Consider the following 22,745-nt stretch of genomic DNA (forward strand, 5'->3'; position numbering starts at 1 on the left):
AAGATAATAACTTGCTCTATGATTTTTCCTGCTAAAGTGCATAACCTCACACTTTCCAGTATTGTATTCCATCTGCCAAATCTCTGCCCACTTACTTAGCCTGTCTATGTCCCTTTGCAGGTTTTTTATGTCCTCCTCACTCACTACTTTCCGTCCCATCTTTGTATCATCTGCAAACTTTGATATGTTACACTCGGTCCCCTCCTCCAAATCGTTAATATAGATTGTAAAGAGTTGGGGACCCAGCACTGACCCCTGCGGAACACCACTAGTTACTGGTTGCCAATCTGAGAACGAACCATTTATCCCAACTCTCTGCTTTCTGTTAGAGAGCCAATCCTCCACCCACGCCAGAATATTACCCCCAATCCCATGATTTTTTATCTTGAGCAATAATCTTTTGTGTGGCACCTTGTCAAATGCCTTTTGGAAGTCTAAATACACTACGTCCACTGGTTCCCCTTTATCCACCCTGTATGTTACTTCCTCAAAAAACTCAAGCAAATTTGTCAAACATGACTTCCCCTTCATGAAACCATGCTGAGTTTGTCCTATTAAATTATGTTTATCCAAATGTCCCGTTACTGTCTCCTTAATAATGGACTCTAACATTTTACCAATCACAGATGTTAGGCTAACAGGTCTATAGTTTCCAGCCTTCTGCCTACTACCCTTTTTAAATAAGGGTGTTACATTAGCAGTTTTCCAATCTGCCGGGACCTTTGCTGAGTCCAGTGAGTTTTGGAAAATTATTACCAATGCATCCACAATCCCTACCGCTACTTCCCTCAAGACCCTAGGATGCAAGCCATCAGGTCCAGGGGATTTATCCGGCTTAAGTCCCATTATTTTACCAAGTACCACTTCCTTAGTGATTTTAATCGTATTTAGTTCCTCCCCCCCTAGAGCCCCCTGTTTGTCCAGTGTTGGGATATTCTTAGTGTCCTCTACTGTAAAGACTGATACAAAATAATTGTTCAGTGTTTTTGCCATCTCCATGTTTCCCACCATTAATTTCCCGGTCTCATCCTCTAAGGGACCAACATTTACTTTAGCCACCCTTTTTCTTTTTATATAACTATAGAAACTTTTACTGTCTGTTTTTATATTTTTTGCTAATTTACTTTCATAATCTATCTTCCCTTTCTTAATCAATCTTTTAGTTATTTTTTGCTGTCTTTTAAAGACTTCCCAATCTTCCATCCTCCCACTAGATTTGGCTACCTTATATGCCCTTGTTTTTAGTCGGATACTATCCTTAATTACTTTACTTAGCCACGGATGGCTATCTTTTCTTTTACACCCTTTTTTCCTCAGTGGAATATATATTTTTTGGAAGTTGTAAAATAACTCCTTAAATGTACACCACTGGTCATGTACCGTCTTACCCTTTAATCTATTTTCCCAGTCCACTCTAATCAATTCTGCTCTCATACCTTCATAGTCTCCTTTATTCAAGCTCAGCACGCTTGTTTGAGATCCAACCTTCTCACCCTCTAATTGAATATGGAACTCAACCATGTTATGGTCACTCATTCCAAGGGGATCCTTTACCAGGACATTTTTAATTAATCCTGTCTCATTACACAGGACCAAATCTAAGGTTGCTTGCCCCCTGGTCGGTTCAGTTACATACTGCTCAAGAAACCCATCCCTAATACACTCAATGAACTCATCCTCAAGGCTGCTCTGCCCAATATGATTTGTCCAGTTAATATGATAATTAAAATCCCCCATAATTATAGCTGTTCCCTTATTACAAGCCTCAACTATTTCCTGATTAATACTCCGTCCAACAGAGTTGCAACTGTTCGGAGGCCTATAGACTACACCCACTAATGTTTTTTTCCCCTTATTATTCCTTATCTCCACCCAAACTGTTTCACTATCCTGCTCCTTTGACCCAATATCATTTCTCTGTATTATAGTGATTCCTTCCTTTATTAACATAGCCACCCCACCTCCTCTCCCTTCCTGCCTGTCCTTCCTGATTGTTAAATAACCTGGTATGTTTAATTCCCAGTCATGGTCACCCTGCAGCCATGTTTCTGTAATGGCCACAAGATCATACCCATATGTCGTTATTTGTGCCGTTAACTCATTCATTTTGTTACGAATGCTACGTGCATTCAGATAAAGAACTTTCAAATATGTTTTGTAACACTTAGTTCCTGTTTTTTCCCTTTTTAGTACTTTACTTTTTACTCCATACCTTCTGTCCCTTCCTGACACATTCTGTTTTTTAATTCCCCCACTGCTACCTAAGTCTATGACCTTCTCTGTTGTCACTTCTATTATTTGCTCTCTAGAAACCTCCCCCCCACTAATTAGTTTAAAGCCCTCTCTACAGCCCTAGTTATATGATTCGCCAGGACTCGGTGAGATTTAAGGTGGTCATGGAAAAAGACAAAGACGGCCCGGAAATAAGGGTTCTAAATTGGGGGAAGGCCGATTTTAATATGATAAGGCAGGATCTGGCCAAAGTGGACTGGGAGCAGCTGCTTATAGGAAAATCCACATCAAAACAATGGGAGACTTTCAGAAGGGAAATTGAGAGAGTACAACGCCAACATGTTCCTGTAAAGGTCAAGGGTGGGACCAACAAGCAAAGGGAACCTTGGATGACAAGGGATATACAAAAATGCATTAGAAATAAAAGGGGGGCTTTTGGCAGTTACAAAAGACTAAAGACGGAGGAAGCCCTAGAGGAGTATAAAAAGTGCAGGGGCATACTTAAAAAAGAAATTAGGAGGGCGAGGAGGGGCCATGAAATAACACTGGCGAGCAAAATAAAGGAAAATCCTAAGATGTTTTATAAGTATATTAAGGGCAAGAGGATAACCAGGGAAAGGGTAGGGCCCATTAGGGACCAAAGTGGCAATCTGTGTGTAGAGCCAGAGGATGTAGGCGGGGTTTTAAATGAATTTTTTGCATCTGTGTTCACTATGGAGAAAGACGATGCAGACATAGAAATCGGGCAAGGGGACTGTGACATACTTGAACATATTAGCATCGAGAGGGAGGAGGTGCTAGCGGTTTTAGCAGGCCAAAAAGTGGATAAATCCCCAGGCCCGGACGAGATGTATCCCAGGCTGCTGTGGGAGGCAAAGGAGGAGATTGCAGGGGCTCTGACACTAATTTTCAGAACCTCTCTGGCCACAGGGGATGTACCAGAGGACTGGAGAACAGCTAACGTAGTACCATTATTCAAGAAGGGTAGCAGGGATAAACCAGGGAATTACAGGCCAGTGAGTCTAACATCTGTAGTGGGGAAATTATTGGAAAAAATTCTGAGGGACAAAATTAATCTCCACTTGGAGAGGCAAGGATTAATCGGGGATAGTCAGCATGGCTTTGTCAAGGGTAAATCATGTCTGACAAATCTGATCGAATTTTTCGAGGGGGTGACTAGTGGGGTGGATGAGGGAAATGCTGTGGATGTGGTTTACATGGACTTCAGTAAAGCTTTTGACAAAGTCCCGCATAGGAGACTGGTTAAGAAGGTAAGAGCCCATGGGATCCAGGGTGCCTTGGCGCGTTGGATCCTAAACTGGCTGAGTGGCAGGAGGCAGAGGGTGATGGTTGAAGGTTGCTTTTGTGACTGGAAGCCTGTGTCCAGTGGGGTACCTCAGGGATCGGTGCTGGGTCCCTTGTTGTTCGTGATCTACATAAATGATTTGGATGAGAATGTAAAAGGTATGATCAGTAAGTTCGCAGATGACACGAAAATTGGTGGGGTGGTAAATTGCGAGGAGGAAAGCCTCCGGCTACAGGACGATATAAACGGGTTGGTCAGATGGGCGGAAAAGTGGCAAATGGAATTTAACCCTGAAAAGTGCGAGGTGATGCATTTTGGACGGACAAATAAGGCAAGGGAATACACAATGAGTGGTAGGACCCTAGGAAGTACAGAGGGTCAGAGGGACCTTGGTGTACATGTACATAGATCCCTGAAGGCAGCGGAGCAGGTAGATAAGGTGGTTAAAAAGGCATATGGGATACTTGCCTTCATTAGCCGAGGCATAGAATATAAGAGCAGGGAGGTTATGATGGAGCTGTACAAAACGCTGGTGAGGCCACAGCTGGAGTACTGTGTGCAGTTCTGGTCGCCTCACTATAGGAAGGATGTGATTGCTTTGGAGAGGGTGCAGAGAAGATTCACCAGGATGTTACCTGGGATGGAGCGCCTCAGCTATGAAGAGAGGCTGGACAGGCTGGGGTTGTTTTCCTTGGAGCAGAGAAGGCTGAGGGGGGACCTGATTGAGGTGTACAAAATGATGAGGGGCATAGATAGGGTAGATAAAGAGGAACTTTTCCCCTTAGTGGGGGGGTCAATAACAAGGGGGCATAGATTCAGGGTAAGGGGCAGGAGATTTAGAGGGGATTTGAGGAGGAACTTTTTCACCCAGAGGGTGGTTGGAATGTGGAACTCAATGCCTGAAAGGGTGGTAGAGGCAGGAACCCTCACAACATTCAAGAAGCATTTGGATGAGCACTTGAAATGCCATTGCATACAAGGCTATGGACCAAATGCTGGAAAATGGGATTAGACTGGACAGGGATGGATGGGCGGCGCAGACACGATGGGCCGAAGGGCCTCTTTCTGTGCTGTAAAACTCTATGGCCTAGAAATTGAGTTTGCGCTGCGCCGGGGCTTAACGCCGGAAATTTAGCGCCGGTGCTAAGTCGCACTGCGCGCGCCAAAAATTCATTAGCGCCGCGCCCAAACGGCTGCCGGCGCTACTGAAGGCTGTTTGCGCCTGAAAACTGGCGCTACGCGCCGCATTGCGGCGCTATTCCGGCGCTGCGGCGCCCGATGCGGTGCGGCAGGCTTGGGAAGTGCAGGCCTCCTCCTTCAGTTAAGGAGGAGCTGCCTGCACCCGCCCGCTGGCCAGTTAAATCGCCACAAAAATGAGCCCGGCACCTCGGGGAAGTGCCGGGCTCGCAGCCGAGAAGCATCTGTTCCGCGGGGGGGGGTGGTGGGAGAGTCCGGGGAGGGAGGTGCGGGCAGGCGGCCGGCGGGAAAGCGGCCGGCCGCCGCTCCACCTTTATGCGCTGGCGCAAAGTCGTGTAAGACTCTGTTGCCAGAGTCTTAGTTGCGGCTGCCACGGGCGAGGCGGCCGCAACTGAATTTCGGCGCTGGGGCCCATCACCACGGCAACCGGGACGCTGCGCACACTGATGACGTCATCGGTGCCGGCGCAGCGCTACCGGTGTAACGCCGATGTTGGGCCCTAGTCAATTTCAAAACCGGCTGTAAGTCCAGCGCAATGCCCTCTAGCGCCGCAAAATGGGCGCTAAGCCCACTCAATTTCTAGGCCATATGACTCTAGTCCCAGCACTGGCCAAGTGGAGTCCGTCCCATCAGAACAGCTCCCTCCTGTCCCAGTACTGGTGCCGTGTCCCAAGAAGCAAAACCCATTTCTCCCACACCAGTCTTTCAGCCACGCATTTAACTCTTTAATTTTATTTATCCTAGCCAAATTCGCTCGTGGCTCAGGTAATAAACCAGAGATTATTACCCTTGAGGTTCTGTTTTTTAATTTGACCCCTAGCTGCTCATACTCCTTTAACAGAACCGTCTTCCTTGTCCTATCTACGTCGTTTGTACCAACATGGACCACGACAACTGGATACTCCCCCTCCCACTCCAAGTTTCTTTCCAGCCCAGAAGAGATGTCCTTAACTCTGGCACCAGGCAGGCAACACAGCCTTCGGGACTCCCGCTCTTGACTGCAGAGAACCCTATCTATCCCCCTAATGATACTATCCCCTACCACTACAACATTTCTTTTTACTCCCTCCACTTGAATGGCCCCCTGTACCACGGTGCTGTGGCCAGGTTGCTCATCCTCCCTGCAGTCCCCGCTCCCGCCCTCACAGGGAGTAAGAACCTCGATCCTGCTGGACAAGAACAAGGGCTGTGTCTCCTTCAACACTACATCCTGGATCCCTGTACCTTCCTCACTCGTAGTCACACTGTCCTGTCCCTGACCACGGACTACATCTGCAGTAATTAACTTCATAGGTGTGACCATCTCCTGAAACATAGAGTCTGGGAACTTCTCCCCCTCCCTGATGTGTCGCAGTGTCTGAAGCTCGGTCTCAAGCTCCATAACATGGAACTTGAGTTCCTCTAGCAGCAAACACTTGTCGCAGATGTAATCACCGTGAGCCTCAATGGGGTTCACCAGCTCCCACATCTCGCAACAGTAACACATCACCTGCTCCATTCTATATAATTAATTTAATTTCTTATTATTAGTTATGAAGACCCTGCCCGGATATATATGATAATATCACACCACTATTCAATAGGACTTACCAACTTAAAGGTATAAAAGAGAAGAGAAGGAAGAAAACCAACCAACCAGCTGATCACCAACCTCCTCCTTGAATACTGTCTGTGGGGCTTGTTGGTTGACTCGTCTCGCTGCTCCGCCTCCGCAGTGCTGTCTAAGCCTGGGAGTGGGGAACAAAACAGAGCAAAAAACACACCCTCACCTCCCACTTATCCGAACTCTCCCACTTAGCAAACTCCAGCACCACTCAATGCACAAAGCACTCCGTGCACTGCACTAGCCCCTCCCCTTTTATACCCGGATTCTACTTCCTGTTTAAACTGCCCAAGAGTTTAAAAAACCCTTAAAAAATTAAACTTACTTCAAATAATTGACTTCTTAACACACTAAAATTCACAAAATACACTTAAATGATTTTTCTCCCACTTAGCAAAACTCCAACAGCACTCAATGCACAAAGCACTCCGTGCACTGCACTAGCCCCTCCCCTTTTATACCCGGATTCTACTTCCTGTTTAAACTGCCCAAGAGTTTAAAAAACCCTTAAAAAATTAAACTTACTTCAAATAATTGACTTCTTAACACACTAAAATTCACAAAATACACTTAAATGATTTTTCTCCCACTTAGCAAAACTCCAACAGCACTCAATGCACAAAGCACTCCGTGCACTGCACTAGCCCCTCCCCTTTTATACCCGGATTCTACTTCCTGTTTAAACTGCCCAAGAGTTTAAAAAACCCTTAAAAAATTAAACTTACTTCAAATAATTGACTTCTTAACACACTAAAATTCACAAAATACACTTAAATGATTTTTCTCCCACTTTGCAAAACTCCAACAGCACTCAATGCACAAAGCATTGCTTTGGGCGTGGCTCCCTTAGCGAGTGGACCTTCGGGTGGGACCTTAGCTCTCACAGCCCGTGGCTCTTCCAATACTGTGGGCTTTGGCTCCCTCCCCTCAGGCTCCGCCCCTTCGGGAATTGGGCCTGTGGCAGATGGCTCCTCCTCACCTGTCCCTACAGGTGGAGAATCTCTGCCCCCAATTTCTACCTCCCCCACGCTTGAGTCGAGGGCGGGACCTCCGTCCTCCGACTCCACCTCTTCCAGAATCGTGTCGAGGGCGGGACCTTGTTGTTCGGGACCCTCCTCATCCGAGTTCCAGGCCATCGGGGAAAGCTCCCTCCAGGTGGGCGGGACTGCTTCTCCTTCCAAGCAGGCTACAACGCCAGCTTGTGTGGTCTGTGACTCATCGCGCGCCTCAGGCTGAGGATCTTTACCCTCAGACCTGGCTTCGGTTGCTGATGCTCTTGCACCCAGTGTAAACAGTTTGCACCGCTTCATGCGAAACCACTTGTTGCGTCGGGACACCTCCACTGTGCGAGTGGCGTAGACCGGTGGATTTTCCACCGATTCCGGCCTATCCTCCTGGTCTACGGCTCTCTCGCCAGCGCATAGGGTTAGACCCAAGAATTTTACTTCTCGCCGGCCAACCCGCGCCTTCGTAGGGGTTTCCTTAACACTCTCTATCTCCTTCACACTCGTACCTGCTCCCCAGAGACAATGATTTCTTAGGTCCATGTGGATCCCGTGGGCTCCCAAGAAATCAGACCCCAGGACTCCCGTTCCACCTCCCACCTCCCACTTCATTAGGGTACACTTCCACGTGGTGCGGAGTGGTCCTAAATGAATGGAGAGGGGAAGGGAATGTGCGCCAGCCTGTTCTTTGCCCGTGAAGCCCGACAGAAGGCATGGGACCCCGGTGGACAGAGGCGAGGCGGTGGGGTTATCTGCGTGGATTACGGTGCACGATGCTCCCGTATCCAACAGATAGGTTCCCTTCACCTCCTCCACCTCCATCTCCACGAGGGGTCGTCTCCATACATCATATCGCAGCGCACACAGGTAGACGGGCTGCGCCGACTCTAGTCACTTGGGTACAATGGTCGGAGTCTCGGGAGCGACAAGACCAGTGGTGACGGCTATTTTCCCTTGCGAAATCATCAGAGACTGCATTGTCTCTATGATTGATTCAATCGCAGCGGGATCCATAACTGCACCAGCTCCTTGTGCTGGGGCAGGAGCTACGGCTTGGGTTTGGGCTGGTGCTGGGGCGGCGGTCTGGGCTTGGGCTTGGGCTGCGGGAAATTTCCCTTTATTATCCTTCCACGGATTTCTACAGTCTTTGCGCCAATGTCCATCCTTCCCGCACCCGTAGCAATTGAGCTTGGCTTGGACAGGGCGATTCCCCTCCTGACGCCACTCCTTCTTGCTTGGGGCTGCGGGTTTTGCCTCATGCACCTTTCCCTTCTGGGGAGGTGTTTCCTGACCTCTACAATTCTTGTACGCCACATTTAGCTGACGGAGTACCGTCTCCTCCGTGACGCCGGGACCTTGGGGATCAAACCAAGACCTGGCTAGGGCCCGTATCTCTGGCAAGCTGTTGGTAACCAAGCAACAGAGCCAATGAACCCACTGTTCGTCACTCATTGCAACCCGTTCAGGCATACCCGGACAGCTGCGTCGATACACTGGCCACAGCCTTTCTGCGAAAACCCATGGGGGTTCTCCAGATAGCTGCACGGTCCCTTCCACATGGTCGAACGGGCTACCGTCGTCCACTCCCATTACTTCTAAAACTTCCTCCCTGAGATCCGCATACCCTTTCCGTCCTCTCTTGCTATCCTCTGAGAGGCACTGAAGGATTGTGCAATCCAGGGAGAAAAGCAACAGTTTCACCTGTTCCTGATCATCACAGTCATTAATGGCTGTTGTTTCCTCTATCTCCCTGAAATGAAGCGAGGGATCTCCCTTTACTGTGAGTCATGCGAGGTGGCTCACCATGGACCTTAATTGCGGGCCAGCGTAGGCCACCACGAGCTGGTTCTGGTGGGGTCCGATACTGCCATCGGCAGCGTTGGGACCGAACCTCTGGTGCCGAGCGGGACACATTGGTGCCAGTCCCGGCTTTGCGACCAGTGGTTCTTCCTCACACTCCACCTCGGCTACCTCCTCTTAAACTACCCCCTCCTTTTCCGGCCAAGTCTCACTATAGCTCGGCGGTGCTGAGGGCTCGGTGGCTGGTACCACAATTACCTCAGCTGGAATCGGCTGTTTTGATTCCTTTAAAAAGTCCATGTGACTGGCTTTCGGGCTGACGAGACACACCATGCCTTTTGCCTTAACCAGGGCCATTCTTAGGTCCTCTATGGTCTTTTGGCAGGGGCCGTGGTCTGTGCTCTCAAACCCGTGCTCGAGGGCTAGCTTGTAAGCCGCCTTAACCTCCACTGCTCTCTCCTCCTGCGCTCTTAGCTGTTGTGCGAGGCGGGCGTTTTTCTCCCGTATCCTCGTTTCATTGATCTTTGCCTCAGTAACCTGGCACTCCAGGTACTCTATCCTAGCCTGATGTTGACTAGCTACCACTTGGCGTTCCTGATTCAGCGCGTGAAGCGCTGTGATGAGTTTTTCCCCTCCCATGGCCTTTTCCTCTATCTCTGCTGCCTGGGTTGTGATCCTGGCTGCCTGTGCTGCAATGACTCGGTCCAAGATCTGGACCTGCTTCTTGTAACACATCAGCTACACTGCCTTCTCCACTGACTTCTTATGCTTTTTGCTCTCTGTCCACCTAATGGCTGCGTCCACTGGACGCCCATCCAGCAAGAGATCGGAAATCCACTGTTTAGTGAGATTTACCTTGCCAAAGACTCAGGCCTAGAAATTGGGTTTTGGCGCAGCCAGGGCTTTAGCGCCGGAAGTTAGTGCCGACGCTAAGTCCCCCTGTGCGCGCCAAAAATTCAGTAGCGCCGCGCCCAAACGGCTGCCGGCGCTACTGGAGGGTTTCAGCGCCTCTCAATGGGCGCTACCTGCCCCATTGCGGCGCTGTTCCGGCGCTGCGGCGCCCGATGCGGTGCGACAGGCTGGGGAAGTGCAGGCCTCCTCCTTCCGTTAAGGAGGAGCTGCCTGCACCCGACCGCTGGCCGTTGACGGCTGAATAAAAATGAGCCCGGCACCTCGGAGAAGTGCCGGGCTCGCGGCCCACACGCATCTGTGCCGCGGGGGGGTCTTGGAGGAGTCCGGGGAGGGAGGTGCAGGCAGGCGGCCGCCGGGGAAGCGGCCGGCCGCCGCGCGACCTTAATGCGCCGGCGCTAACTTCAGCAAGGCACCTTTTACAGAACGTTGCTTGCGGCTGCCACGGGCGAGGCGGCCGCAACTCAATTTCGGAGTTCGGGCGGGTTACCACGGCAACCGGGACGCTGCGCACACCGATGACGTCATCGGTGCCCGCGCAGCGCTACCGGTGCAACGCCGCTTTAGGGCCCCACTCAATTTTTCAAATGGCCATAACTCTGGCGCTAGTCCCTCTAGCGCCTCAAAAGCGGCGCTAAGGCTAGTGAATTTCTAGGCCATAATCTGCTATCCTCTCATCCATTGCATTTCGACCATTCAAACTTGGATCTACTACATTGCAATCCTGCTGCCAGAGTCCTGCCGCGGTCGCCATTTTCTGTAAGGGGTTTTCCTGAGCGATGTCCCTGAGGTTTCTCTCTCTAGAGGCCACTCTCTCTTGCACAGTAAAACCTTGAGTGGTTCGACCCACTCGCCCCTTAGATTCTATACTCTGGACTTCGGGGCAGGAACTACAATGTAGAGAAAACTCTTGTCGGCCAAGTTTGATGAAACAAAATGAAATGTTATTGCATAAGGAAAAATATCAAATCAAATGCAAGCAGATAAGAGAGTACATGGGAGGGAAAAAAACACAAACAAATCATAACGACACAGTACTAACTAAGGCAAATACAGGCATCTTATACTCTACAAAGATCATCATGAAATAAGGAAACACACGGAACATCGAGGGACAACAACTCATGTTAATTGTACACTTAAATCCACCCCCTTATTAAACTTATCTAGATCTGATTGTGAAGGGCCAGAAACATGCTCACCAATCCCACTAGGAAGTGCAAGGTTTTGAAATCAAGTCTGTGTTTTGATCCCTTCAGGCGCTCCGTCTCCTCGTGGATCGTGGAACCCCTGCGAGCTGCACCACACCTCTCTCCTGAGGTAGGGGTCGGGGTGGCTGGACACCGGCGGGCCTGGATGTCGGCAGGGTCGAGGATCGTCGGCTCGACCCTTGTCAGAGGAGCCTTGGGCTGGCTCCCATCGCTTCTTCAGTTTGTTTTTATCTCTTCTCCCGAGCCGGGGTGGCTGGAAGGTTTCTTCTCTTGGGGTTTTATTTTTTGTTTCTTCTCCCAAGTTGGGTCGATGGCCTCTCGTTTCGGCAACGGCCCGGGGATGGTCGATGATCTCCCAATGTGTTTCCCCGGGGCGGGACGTCGGCTTCGAAACAGCCTTCTTGATGTTGGCTTGGTTCTTCTTCCTCCTCCGATGGTGGAGAGGAGTTTGCTGATCTTCTCCCGAAGCGACTCCTCTTCACCCACCGCTGTCTCCAACTACAACTCCGGTGTCTCCTTCAGAGTTTCCTGAGTGTCTGCATGAGCTCTGCGTCCTCCGAGCGAGTCCTTCTTCCTGAGTGTGTCTTCCGTCTGAGTGTCTTCTTCGTGAGCTCTGCGTCCTCTGAGTGAGTGCCTCCGTGTCTGTATAACTCCAACTCCTCCAGTTATACTTTTCCCCCAGAAGCTTCCACTTCCCGCCCAAAATCAGGTTAGTCTTTGTTTAACTTTTGGCGGGCTGGGAGCACAGCGGGGTAGTTATTATATTTTAAAATGTTTTAAACGGCCGGTAAAGGCCCATCTCTGGTCTGGAATGACCTTCATTGTTTTTAATGTCCTGCTGATCTCGTTATCTAGTCCTTGGTGCTGTTCTCATGAATATGAAATTGTCCCCTTTTGTCTGGGTCAACATTTAGATGGCCTCTGTCTCCAGGCCGATCTTGACTGGATCTGCATCTAATCCATATGTATATGTGTGGGTCTGGTTTCGTTCTCTCAGAAACGGCTTCCAGAACTTACTGTGGGTTGAATCCACAAAGCTGTCTGAGGTTGCGCAGGAACCATTTTAAAGTGTCCCAATAAACTGGTCACATGGTATGGTGGCCATTTTGTTTGCCCCTTTTTCTGGGCTTCTTTTAAAACAGTCTTTAAAATCATGGCCTCTTCTGCCATTTGACCCTTATTAATACAAAGTCCAATTTTGCGAATCCTACAGAATGGGCGGTGTTTTGATTAAAAATTATTAAAAAGTGCCAGGTGAAAATCGTCTAGACTCCACGCAAAATTCATCCTCGCTCATTAAAATGATTGTAGTCATAATTCTAGTCTAAAAACCCAAGCTCATTGGTGTTACACTGAAAAGATGGCCCAAAATTGGGTGTAGTCTAAATGCAAGTAATGATTGCCATAGGCTTTATTCACTACTTAAAGGGGAGGTCCATTGATGCTGCAGCACCTCATTCTCAGCATTGTTGGGTGTGGATTTGCCTCAGCAACCATAAGAAGAAGGACAAAGAGGAGCACTTATTTACAAATGTTGATGGCAGATCGCCGCGCCAGGGAGCGAGCCGGCAGGTTTTCCGAGGAAGCTTTGGAGGCATTGGTTTTAGTGGTGGCGAGAAGGCGAGCGCTCCTGTACCAACTGGCAGGAGACCCTCACCACAAGTCTGCTGGACTATGTGGAGGGAGGTGGCACACCACGTCATGGGCAGCACTGTTGTGTCTCCAGGTCCCACACCCAGTGCAGGAGGAAGTTTAATGAGCTCGCACAGGTAGTCAGGGTGATTGAATGCTTCAACAAATGTTACATACCACCATCTGTACCATAAGCTTCACACACTGCTCAATGTACCGCACCCCCAGTAGTCATCCACCAACAATCTCTACCTAGCAACACTCATACCCACATCTCACATCTTGCACACAATGACAGCTATTCAACTATGGCAGGCACAAGAGTCATTAGTTATTAGAATTCATGTGATATGTGTGATATGTTTATAGATACATTTATTAATGGTGTTTGGAATATTTTGTTTTCTCTCTTTGTGCCCAGGAGGATGCTGTGATATGCCATGAGACAGGGATTGTATGATGGGGATGTGGTGAGCAACGGGGATCTCGAGTTTCATTCATTTGAATCGCAGTCTGATGAGCCGGTCACGGACAGCCCATCTGGAAGGCTGATTGTCTCACTACCTCCTCCCTCCCTCCTGTTCCTCGTCCTCCTCATCCTCTTCCTCCTCATCCTCCTCTGCCTCGTCCTCCTCCTGAGGTGATTCCCCAAACCCTGCTGGCAAGGGCTGAGCCCTCATGATGGCCAAGTTGAGGGGCATACAGCAGACCACAACGAAATGGGACACCTGCTCTGGCGAGTATTGTTGGGTTCCTCCCGAGCGGTCAAGGCAGTGGAACCGTTGCTTCAGCGGGCCGATGGTCTGCTCAATGAATGTTCCTGGTGGCAGCATAGCTCTCATTATATGAGTGCTGGGCACGAGTGTTGTGGTTGCGGAGAGAAGTCATGAGCCAGGTGGAGAGTAGAGAGCCCTTGTCTCTGAGCAGCCACCCTCAAGCTTGATGTGATGGCTGGAAGAGTGCTGGGACTCCGGTCTGGTGCAGGATGAAGGCATCGTGGCTGCTGCCAGGATAGTGAGCATTAACATTGAGGAATTGCTGTGTGGGTTGCACACCAACTGCACATTAAGTGAGTGAGTGGGTTTTAGCCAGTGTTGTACTTTGAAGCCTTTCAAAAATAATGAGGGAGTTTTGTACTTGCCAGCACACTCCCTGATACCAAAGAACATTGAAATGACTAAGGAAAACTTTTCCAGTAGCAGGAACTAGCACACAGCCACTCAAAATGCAAAACCCTGACAGGTGCGAGTGATTGGTGAGGATCCCTTTAAATATCATCACTGGAGCCAGCTTCCTGCTGCTGCATGTCATCTGAAGCTGTCTTTGCTTTCTCCAGCCGGTAAGTACATTGGCTAAAATGAAGTTGGGAGATCGGGCATCCAGTGGGCGTTGCACACTCACTGATGTCACGATCTCCATCATGACGAGCTCCCTGCCAATTGAGGTTACCGGCAGTGATACCGGCAACACCAATATGGCGTGCAGCACTGGAAACGGCATCAGCTGTCGTTACAGCTGTCAACGGCACTTTAGTATGGCGCAAGCCACACGAATTTCTCCCCCCCATATATAGAACATCTACTTTGATCAACCTTCTCTGTTACCTCATCAAAGAATTCAATCAAGTTAGTCAGACACAATTTGCATTTAACAAATCAATGCAGGCTCTCGTTGATTAACCCATGCCTTTCCAGAATGAAAGTTTATTTTGGCCTGATAGTGGTTTCCAATAACTTCCTTATCACCAATGTTAGGCTGACTGGCCTGTAGTTTCCTGGTCTATCGCTCTCCCCTTTCTTGAATAGTGGTATAACATTAGCAACACTCCAGTTCTCTGGCATTAATCCTGTATCCAATGACGATTGAAAGATTGTGACCAGTGCCTCTGCTATTTCTATCTTTGCTTCTTTCAGCAATCTCGGATGCATTCCATCGGGACCAGGAGACTTACTAACTTTCATTAATGCTAATCTTTTTAGTACGTCTTCTCTATCAATTACTATCCTGTCCATAACTTCCCTTTCCTCTTTTAACCTTCACATCATCCACTTCCTTTGTGAAGACAGATGCAAAGTACTCATTTAATACTTTTGCCATTTCCTCTGCCTCTACATGAAGATTTCCCTTTGGGTCCATAATAGGCCCAAATTTTTCCTCACTAACCTCTTACACTTTATATGTTTATGAAATGTTTTATGGTTCAACGTAATGTTGCCTGCTAATCTTTTCTCGTAACCTCTCTTTGCCTCCTGTATTAACTTTTTCAATTCCCTCCTGTACTTTCCATAATCCTCCTGGTTATTAACTGAATCTTGTTTCTGACATTTGTCATAAGCTTCCTTTTCCTGTTTTATTTTTAAACTTTTATTTCCTTTGTCATTCAGGGTGCATTAGCTTTGGATGCTCTAGCTTTTCCCTTCAAAGGAATATGTTCTTACCCTACAATCGCCTTTTCCAATCTACCTGTGCTCGGTCTCTTCTTCAATCGCTGAATTTAACACTTCCCCAGTTGAGCAATTTTACCTTCGATATTTTTTGATCTCTTTCCATAATTACTTTAAACCAAATGATGTTGTGTTAGCTAGATGATCTCCTACTGGAAAACACTCCGATTGCCCTACATTCATTTCCCAGAACCAGATCCAACACTGCTTCCTTTCTTGTTGGACTGGAGACATACTGATCGAGAAAGTTCTCCTGTACACATATTAGAATTTCCTCTCCTTCCTTACCCTTAGCACTATGCTTTCCCAGTCTATGTTAGGGTAATTTAAAGTCTCCCAATATTTCGACTCTATTTTTGTTTCACGCCTTTGAAATTTTCTAACAAATTTGTTCATCTAGTTCCTTCTCACTGTTCGGAGCTTGTTAAAAAAGTCTCCCAACAATCTAACAGCTCCCCCTCTGTTCCTCAACTCAAGCCAAATAGATTCCATCCTAGAACCATCTAATATATCCTTTCTATTTAGAACTGTAATATCATCCTTAATCAATGCTGCCACACCCCTCCTCTTTTTCCTTCTCTATCATTCCTGAATACTTAGTAACCAGAAATACAGACAGCTTACACCTGCTTCCTTGCCTAAGAGAAAGGCTGTTGCTGACACCATTTTGTGCAGAGATTTTGCTTTCAGGAGTTTGCAGGTGATTTCTGCAACCTCAGAATCCACTCTCACCACATTGCAAGTCACTCTCACTACATTGGAGGATTGTGCCTCTGATCTCCACTTTACCTGCCATCTATCTGATCAGGATGGGTGCCATTTATGTTGTCTCACCTTGGACCTCAGATTCGGACCAAGATGAGCCCCAGCACCAACAACACTGGCCATACCAGCAGCAGTAGCAACAACACCAGCAGCCTTCTCCTCACCGATCTGATGCTCCACAGGAGAGAGGGGGTCAGCACAGGGGTGCACCGCGCTGGAGGTGATACCCCCAACACAGGATATATAGGCAGAGGATGAGCTTCTTCAACATGACTGAGCAGCAGTGCTTCAGGAGGCTCAGGCTATCTCGCCAGGTCGTCACAGACATTTGTAGCTTGTTGGAACAAGACCTGCTGCCCAGAGGACTTGGTGGACATGCCTTACCTGTGGCTGTCAAAGTCACCACCGCCCACAACTTCTTCACCCCAAGCTCCTTCCAGGGATCTGCAGCAGATATTTTCAGGATCTCGCAGTTGGCTGCCCATAAATGCATCAACCAGGTGACCGATGTCATGTTTCAAAAGTCAGCCACTTATGTCAACTTTGCCACTGATGAAGCCAGTGATACTGAGCGGGCGCTTGGCTTTGGAGCTCTGGCTGGCTTCCCACAGGTGTAGGATGTCATTGACTGCTCACGTGGCCATCAAGGCATCCCCACATCACCCAGGAGTGTTTGTGCATTGGAAGAGCTTCCACTCCCTCAATGTGCAGCTCGTCTGTAACTATAAAAACAGCATCATGCATGTGTGTGCCAGATTCCCAGGGAGCTGTCATGACTCTTTTGACCTGCGCAAGTCCACCCTCCCTCAGCTTTTCACACTTCCAAACAGACTTACCGGCTGGCTGCTTGGAGACAAAGACTATCCACTGAAGACGTGGCTGATGACACCCCTGAGGAGGCCAAGCAATGAGGCTGAGGAGCACTATAATGAAAGCCACATGTCCACCAGATGTGACATAGAGCAAGCAATCGGCATGCTGAAGATGAGTTTCAGATGCCTTGACAGATCTGGATGAGCCCTTTAGTATGCAGGGTCTTCAGAATCATTGTCGTTTGCTGCGTGCTGCACAACATAGCGCAGCAGTGAGGATTGGAGCTGCTGGATGAGCAAGGCACAAAGCACACAGCCTCTTCGGAGGAGGAGGAGGAGGATGAGCAGGTGGAAGATGAGGAGGAGGAGGAGGAGGAACCTGAGGTGGAGATGGCACCAGCAGCAGTGCACATTGCTGCCTGGGAGGCACGGGATGGCCTCATAATGGCCCGATTTACTTAACTTGCACCAGTGCACCCATCTGGCTTCCAGATGCTGTACCAACTTCCCAACTGCCCCCCTACCCCTGCCACCCCCCACCCCACCACCAACACCACAAAACAGTCCTAAAATAACCAAACCATTTCTGTCAACCAAAGCCCATTGCTCGAGGTTGAATAATGTCTCACCATTCACTCCAAGTGACAAGGGCGCTTCCCAGGTAGCAGGCAAAAATGGACAAGATGGGAAAGTAGTGCAAAGAAATATATTTATGTGCATCATAAATAGAACTGAAAGTTAACGCTAACATTTTGGCAAACACCCATGTGCATACGATTGTGTCATTTTTCTCTTCCGAGTGCTTCTACGAGGTGCAGCCCCTGTGGCTTCAGCAGAGGTAGAGGCAGGCTGCTCACTTCCCTGCTGTGACTGCTTTAACACTTTTTGCAGACGTCCTCTGGGTTTCAGGGCCTGTGAGGGCCCCGCCAAAGACTACTCCTCCTGCAAGTGTGCAGGGGCAGACCCGGCCATTGGGATCCGAGGCAGCATGTGGGGCTCTGACTGAAAGAAGGCAATGGGGGAGAAGTGGGAGCACTTCCATGTCCCCTCTTACCATCATCCCTCTCATGGGCCACCCACACTTCCCTTCTAGCAAGGAGCTCGAGAGCACCTTGCTGCACATCAGTGGGGCGATGAAGGCCCAAGTCTACGTTAATAACCCTCCTTGAGATGAGGCTAATGAGAGTCTGCAATCTGGTGTTCACAGCAAGCATGTTCTCGATTGATTGGCGCATTAGCTGTTCCATGCAAGTGGCCATCCTTTCCATGGAACAGCACATCGCTGCCATCACCTGCAGGTATGGTGCTGCTCATGTTGGAGATGGACTCCTCCATTCTCTGTGCAATCGTGCACATCGTGGCCGGAAAAGCTGCCAGAGCCTCGCACATTTGTTGCTGCTCCTCCAAGATCACCCTCTTTGTCGACAGCCCCCAAGGTTCAGCATCTGCATCCAGCTGAGCAGAACTGGGAGCATCCTGCTCCCTCAGACAAGGACTCTCCACTGCTGTCCCTGTCTCCACCATCTGCTCTTGCTCACTTGTGATGTGTGAGACACCAGGTGACTACACTACTCCATCTCTCACAGGACTCACTGACGTGTGCGTATCTGCGTTGGTGCTGGCTGTGCTTGGGTCTGCTGACGGTGCACCCTCAGAGACTGGAACTTCCTCTGTGGAGTCGTCTTCCTCCTCTGGCTGGACAGTGGGGGGGGGGGCGGGTGGCGGGGGCACTTGATGGATCTGTGGGAGAGTACAGAGATGAATTAGACCTCTTATGATAAGAACGTGTAATATTAACATTATGCACATGACGATATTTCACTGGCTGCTGACATAAGTCACCATGAGTGACTGTTGTGTACCATGTGGGATATTTAATTCTGTCACCTGGTTGCTGGGAGGTCTCCCTCTCTCCATCTCCCAACATCAGCAGCTCTGCCACGCCGTTTATTTTGAGCGCCTCCTCCTCTGCTGGCGTCAAATTTGTATATATTGGAGGGCCACCTCGAGTTCTCTCTCTTTCTCTCCTGTTCTGCGCTCTCTTGTCCTCAAAGGAGGGGAAGAAGAGAACTTTGAGTGAGAGTGGTGGAATGAGTGTAAGGGATGTATGGGCTACTATGTATAGGTTGCATAGGCTGACTATGAGGGAGTGGTGTGACATTGCCAAATGGCCTCCTTCTGTGGCGTTACTTGCTATGATTGCATTAGGATGAGGGTGAGTGTCAGTGGTGGATAGTCAGATGTGGATGTGAGTTGGTGCATAGACAGTGAGGGATGGGTGCACCTGCAAGGTAGGTTGGTGTGGGGAGTGACGTGCAGGAGTAGGCTTGGGAAGGCAGAGTGATGGGGTTGGGGTGACACACACATCAGGATGAAGGTGAGTGTGGCATTGTACTCACCTTTACTGACCTCGTGAGATCATTAAATCTCTTCCAGCATTGAATCCAGGAGTGACTGACAACACCCCTGCTGCTCACTTCTTGGGCGATCTCCAGCCATGCCCTCTTGATTTCTCTGGCTGCTCTTTTCCTGCCACTACCAAGGAGTAGGACCTCCTTGCGTGTTCTGACTCCCTGGACCAGGACTTCCAGGGAGGCATCCGAGAATCTGGGCACAGCCTTCTGGTGCTGTGACTCCATCATTGCTCGCACCCACACAAATCTCTTCAAAATATAGCAATAGCCACCTCTCCCAACCACGTGTATGCCTCCTCCAACAACCTTCAACTGGGATGTGTGCAAGGCTGAAAGCGAGTCATCGGTGACGTCATCAGACCCGCTCCATTTAATTGGCCGGGAAACTCGCATGACTGTTTCAGTTGATATAATTGAGTTAAACGCGCCATGCAGAACACGCTGTTGAAAACTTCAGGATGGCGACCTGCTACGTGGCCCGCATGCACCCACCCCGACTCTAAGGTAAAAATTCTGGCCATAGTCTCAAGAAGGTTGTGGTTTGAAGTCCCAGACAATGATTTGAACACGTAACCTAGGCTGAGACTCCAGTGCAGTAGTAAAGGAAGGCTGCATTGTTGGAGGTGCTGTGCTTTGGATAAAAGAGATCATTTTGCAACTTTTGACTGGAGGCATAGTGCTTTACCCAAAGGGAAGCACATATCAGATATTTTTTTAGTAAAGGTTTGGGGCCTTCAGAAGATCTCAAAAGGAGTCACATGAGGTCTCAACTGGCGTAAGGTCTTTCTGGGGTGTAAAGAGAGAAATATCCCAGCGAAGCCCAGGAACTCGATCGGAATTTAAAGATCCGCTCTAAATGAAGTGGAATCCTGATGGAATCTAGTTCTGCCCCATAATCTCCCACCTGGAAAAAAACCAGGGATATGCCCTTTCTAGTGCCAGGAATTTTGAGGCCACAATCTTCTGGTGCTTGGTAAGTGTGAAGCAGCAACCTAGAACTGAAATGTGTTCAGACTGAGCTTTGTGGGCTTCAGTGGCTTCCACATTCATTGCAAGTAAAATGATCAGTGAAAATGCACCTTCATTTTGTCTTTTGTTACAGACATGACAGCTCCCTGGAATAAGCTAATGTTACATTGGATGACAAATTAGCCCCTGATCTTAATAAAAATGAAATTGAAAAAACACTAATAAAATCGATGTTTTACCTTGATGTCGAAGACAGTTATATCTTTTTGGAGTAAAGCTTCTCAATCAGCCTTATTGATTTAATTTTAATGGCCCATATTTTCTGATCCCTATGGGTGGGTACGCGCTGTGTACACACCCGTAGGGACCTCGCAAGTGCCGGTTTCAGGCATGCGAAGCGCATGCGCTGAAAACCAGCACTCCCGATCTGTCAAGAATTCTCTTGCCAGATCGCACGCCTGCCCTGGAGAAGGGCCTCTGCGGGGGGAGAGTTCCGCTTTCTGCAGAACCTCCGCCCGCTGAAAACCCTTAGGCCTGCTTTTACCAGCATAAGAGTTTAAAAAAGTAAAAAAATAAAAACAATTTCACTCATTTATAATTTAAAAATACTTTTAAAAAGGTAAGTTTATTTTTAGCCCCGTAAAAAAACTTTAATTTATTTTTCAAAGAATTAAATTTTTGTTTAAAATATTTAATTTAATGTAATTTTAACTAATTTTAAAAAGTGATTTAAAAAAAAATGTATTTAATGTTTTGATGTGTTTTTTTGAGTGATCCCCATTCATACTTTTGATGGGTCTAAGCTGAGAGACCTGTCAAAAGTATGAAGGGGGATTCCCTTCTTTCATTGGTTCCCCATGGCCTGCGAATCGCTTGTGCCCCTGGGATACCTGGGCCCTGCGCATTTCGTAGAGCAGAGGCCCAGGAACGGAATTGGCCAGACCTATGGAGCCCTCAGGTAAGGGCGTAGATTTTTTCCAGGTCGGAGGCCTCCGCACGCAGGAAGCCTCCGAACGGAAAATATGGGCCAATGTCTTTTCCACTTTACTTTTTCCCTCTAGAGATCCAACATATAAGAAAAGTTTATGTTTTATAAATGAGACCAACTCCAAACAGTGAGTATGTAGAACTGAATTCCAACTGCAGAAGTTGATCGTCGAGCCTTCAAAAAAAGTTAGATAATTATTAGACTGGGAACATTTTTTGAATGTAGGAATAAGGGCAGGGACGGATTGGCTTCCCTGAAAGGGCACAGGATTCTCGGGGGTGGTGTGGGGAAAGGGGGACACTGATAATACAGTGCTATGGAACCATTAACAGGGGCACTTGGGAAATCTCGTTGTTAGATATGGCTATGTTGTTAGATAGGGCTGGGGAGTTGTCTGTAGAGGAGAGCACGGAAAGAAATGTTGTGCTAGAGGATAGCGGCGGGAGGAGAACTAAAGGAGAAATGCAGTGGAGAATAGACACAGGATAAAGTTGAATGGTGCTGGTTTCCAGAACCAGCGATGAAGGCAGCAGAATGATGTCAGTAGCTTCATTTACAATAAGATTGTATCTGATCCTTTGGCAGTGTTATAATGATACCCTCTCTTGTCGTGTAAACAGACTGCCTGTGATAGATTTTCTTTTTAATTGTGGGGCTATTATCTCAACCCTGCACATGTCCTAATAAAGAAGGAATGACATCTGTCTGTGTTATCTTTGACTTTCAATGGGCATGGAGGCAAGATGATGCTTTGATGGGTTGCCACACACAATTGTGACAAATTTATAAAATGATTTAAATGTTTTTTCATAGGATTGCGTCTTTGGAACATCTTGTCTGTTTTTTTGCGCTGATAATTTGTCCATACATACTAAACAATCCAGAGAAATCAATTATCCTCAGTTTAAGTGTAATTCAGATTTTATTTTAAACTCCCTGCAGCTTGGTGTCAGTTTGGAGTGAGGTGCCACAAGGAGCTCTCCTCCACTGAAAGGCATTTCAAAGCTTAATCTGACACTGGGTGGTCAAGGATGAGGCGGCATCTGAAATTTCTCCTTTCTTTAGTTTTTACTTTTACTTTCAGTCCACAAGCGGATGCAGACCCCTGCTTAGAACAACAGCTGGCCTTTCGAAACAGCTGCTATGAGATTTCCCGGCTGCAGCGCGGTTTTCAGGGTGCTCAGGGATGGTGCGAGCGGGGTGGGGGGCATCTTGCTTTCATCCTGAATGAGGAAACTCAAGAGTTTATGCAGAAGCACCTGGAAGTGGACAAAGGCTGGTGGATCGGTCTCGCTCCATGGAAACAGAACTTAACCCAGGATGAAATGACCACAGAAGGTAAGTGAGAGTGCATGAGAATTAGAATGAGAAAAACAGTAGAGTAGGATTGGGATAATCAGTCTTTCCCTTGCTCCCCCCAGTCTCCACCACGTTCAGCCCACCAGTGAGTTATCCTGCG

The 22,745-nt window shown here is 48.3% G+C and overlaps 1 protein-coding gene across 1 annotated transcript in view; it reads left to right on the forward strand.

The window, feature by feature from the left end:
* The first annotated feature begins 14,198 nt into the window (after positions 1-14,198).
* Positions 14,199-22,745, forward strand: part of pkd1l2a (polycystic kidney disease 1 like 2a) — a 190,539-nt gene continuing 181,992 nt past the window's right edge. Inside the window, exons 1-2 of the mRNA XM_085992056.1 lie at positions 14,199-14,233; positions 22,371-22,624. Of these exons, the coding sequence (XP_085848182.1) occupies positions 14,199-14,233; positions 22,371-22,624 (289 nt within the window). The remainder of the gene's footprint in view (positions 14,234-22,370; positions 22,625-22,745) is intronic.

This window comes from Somniosus microcephalus, chromosome 6 (assembly GCF_052327205.1).
Source record: "Somniosus microcephalus isolate GS21.2 chromosome 6, FLI_Smic_1.0, whole genome shotgun sequence".
NCBI classification, from domain to species: Eukaryota; Metazoa; Chordata; class Chondrichthyes; order Squaliformes; family Somniosidae; genus Somniosus; species Somniosus microcephalus.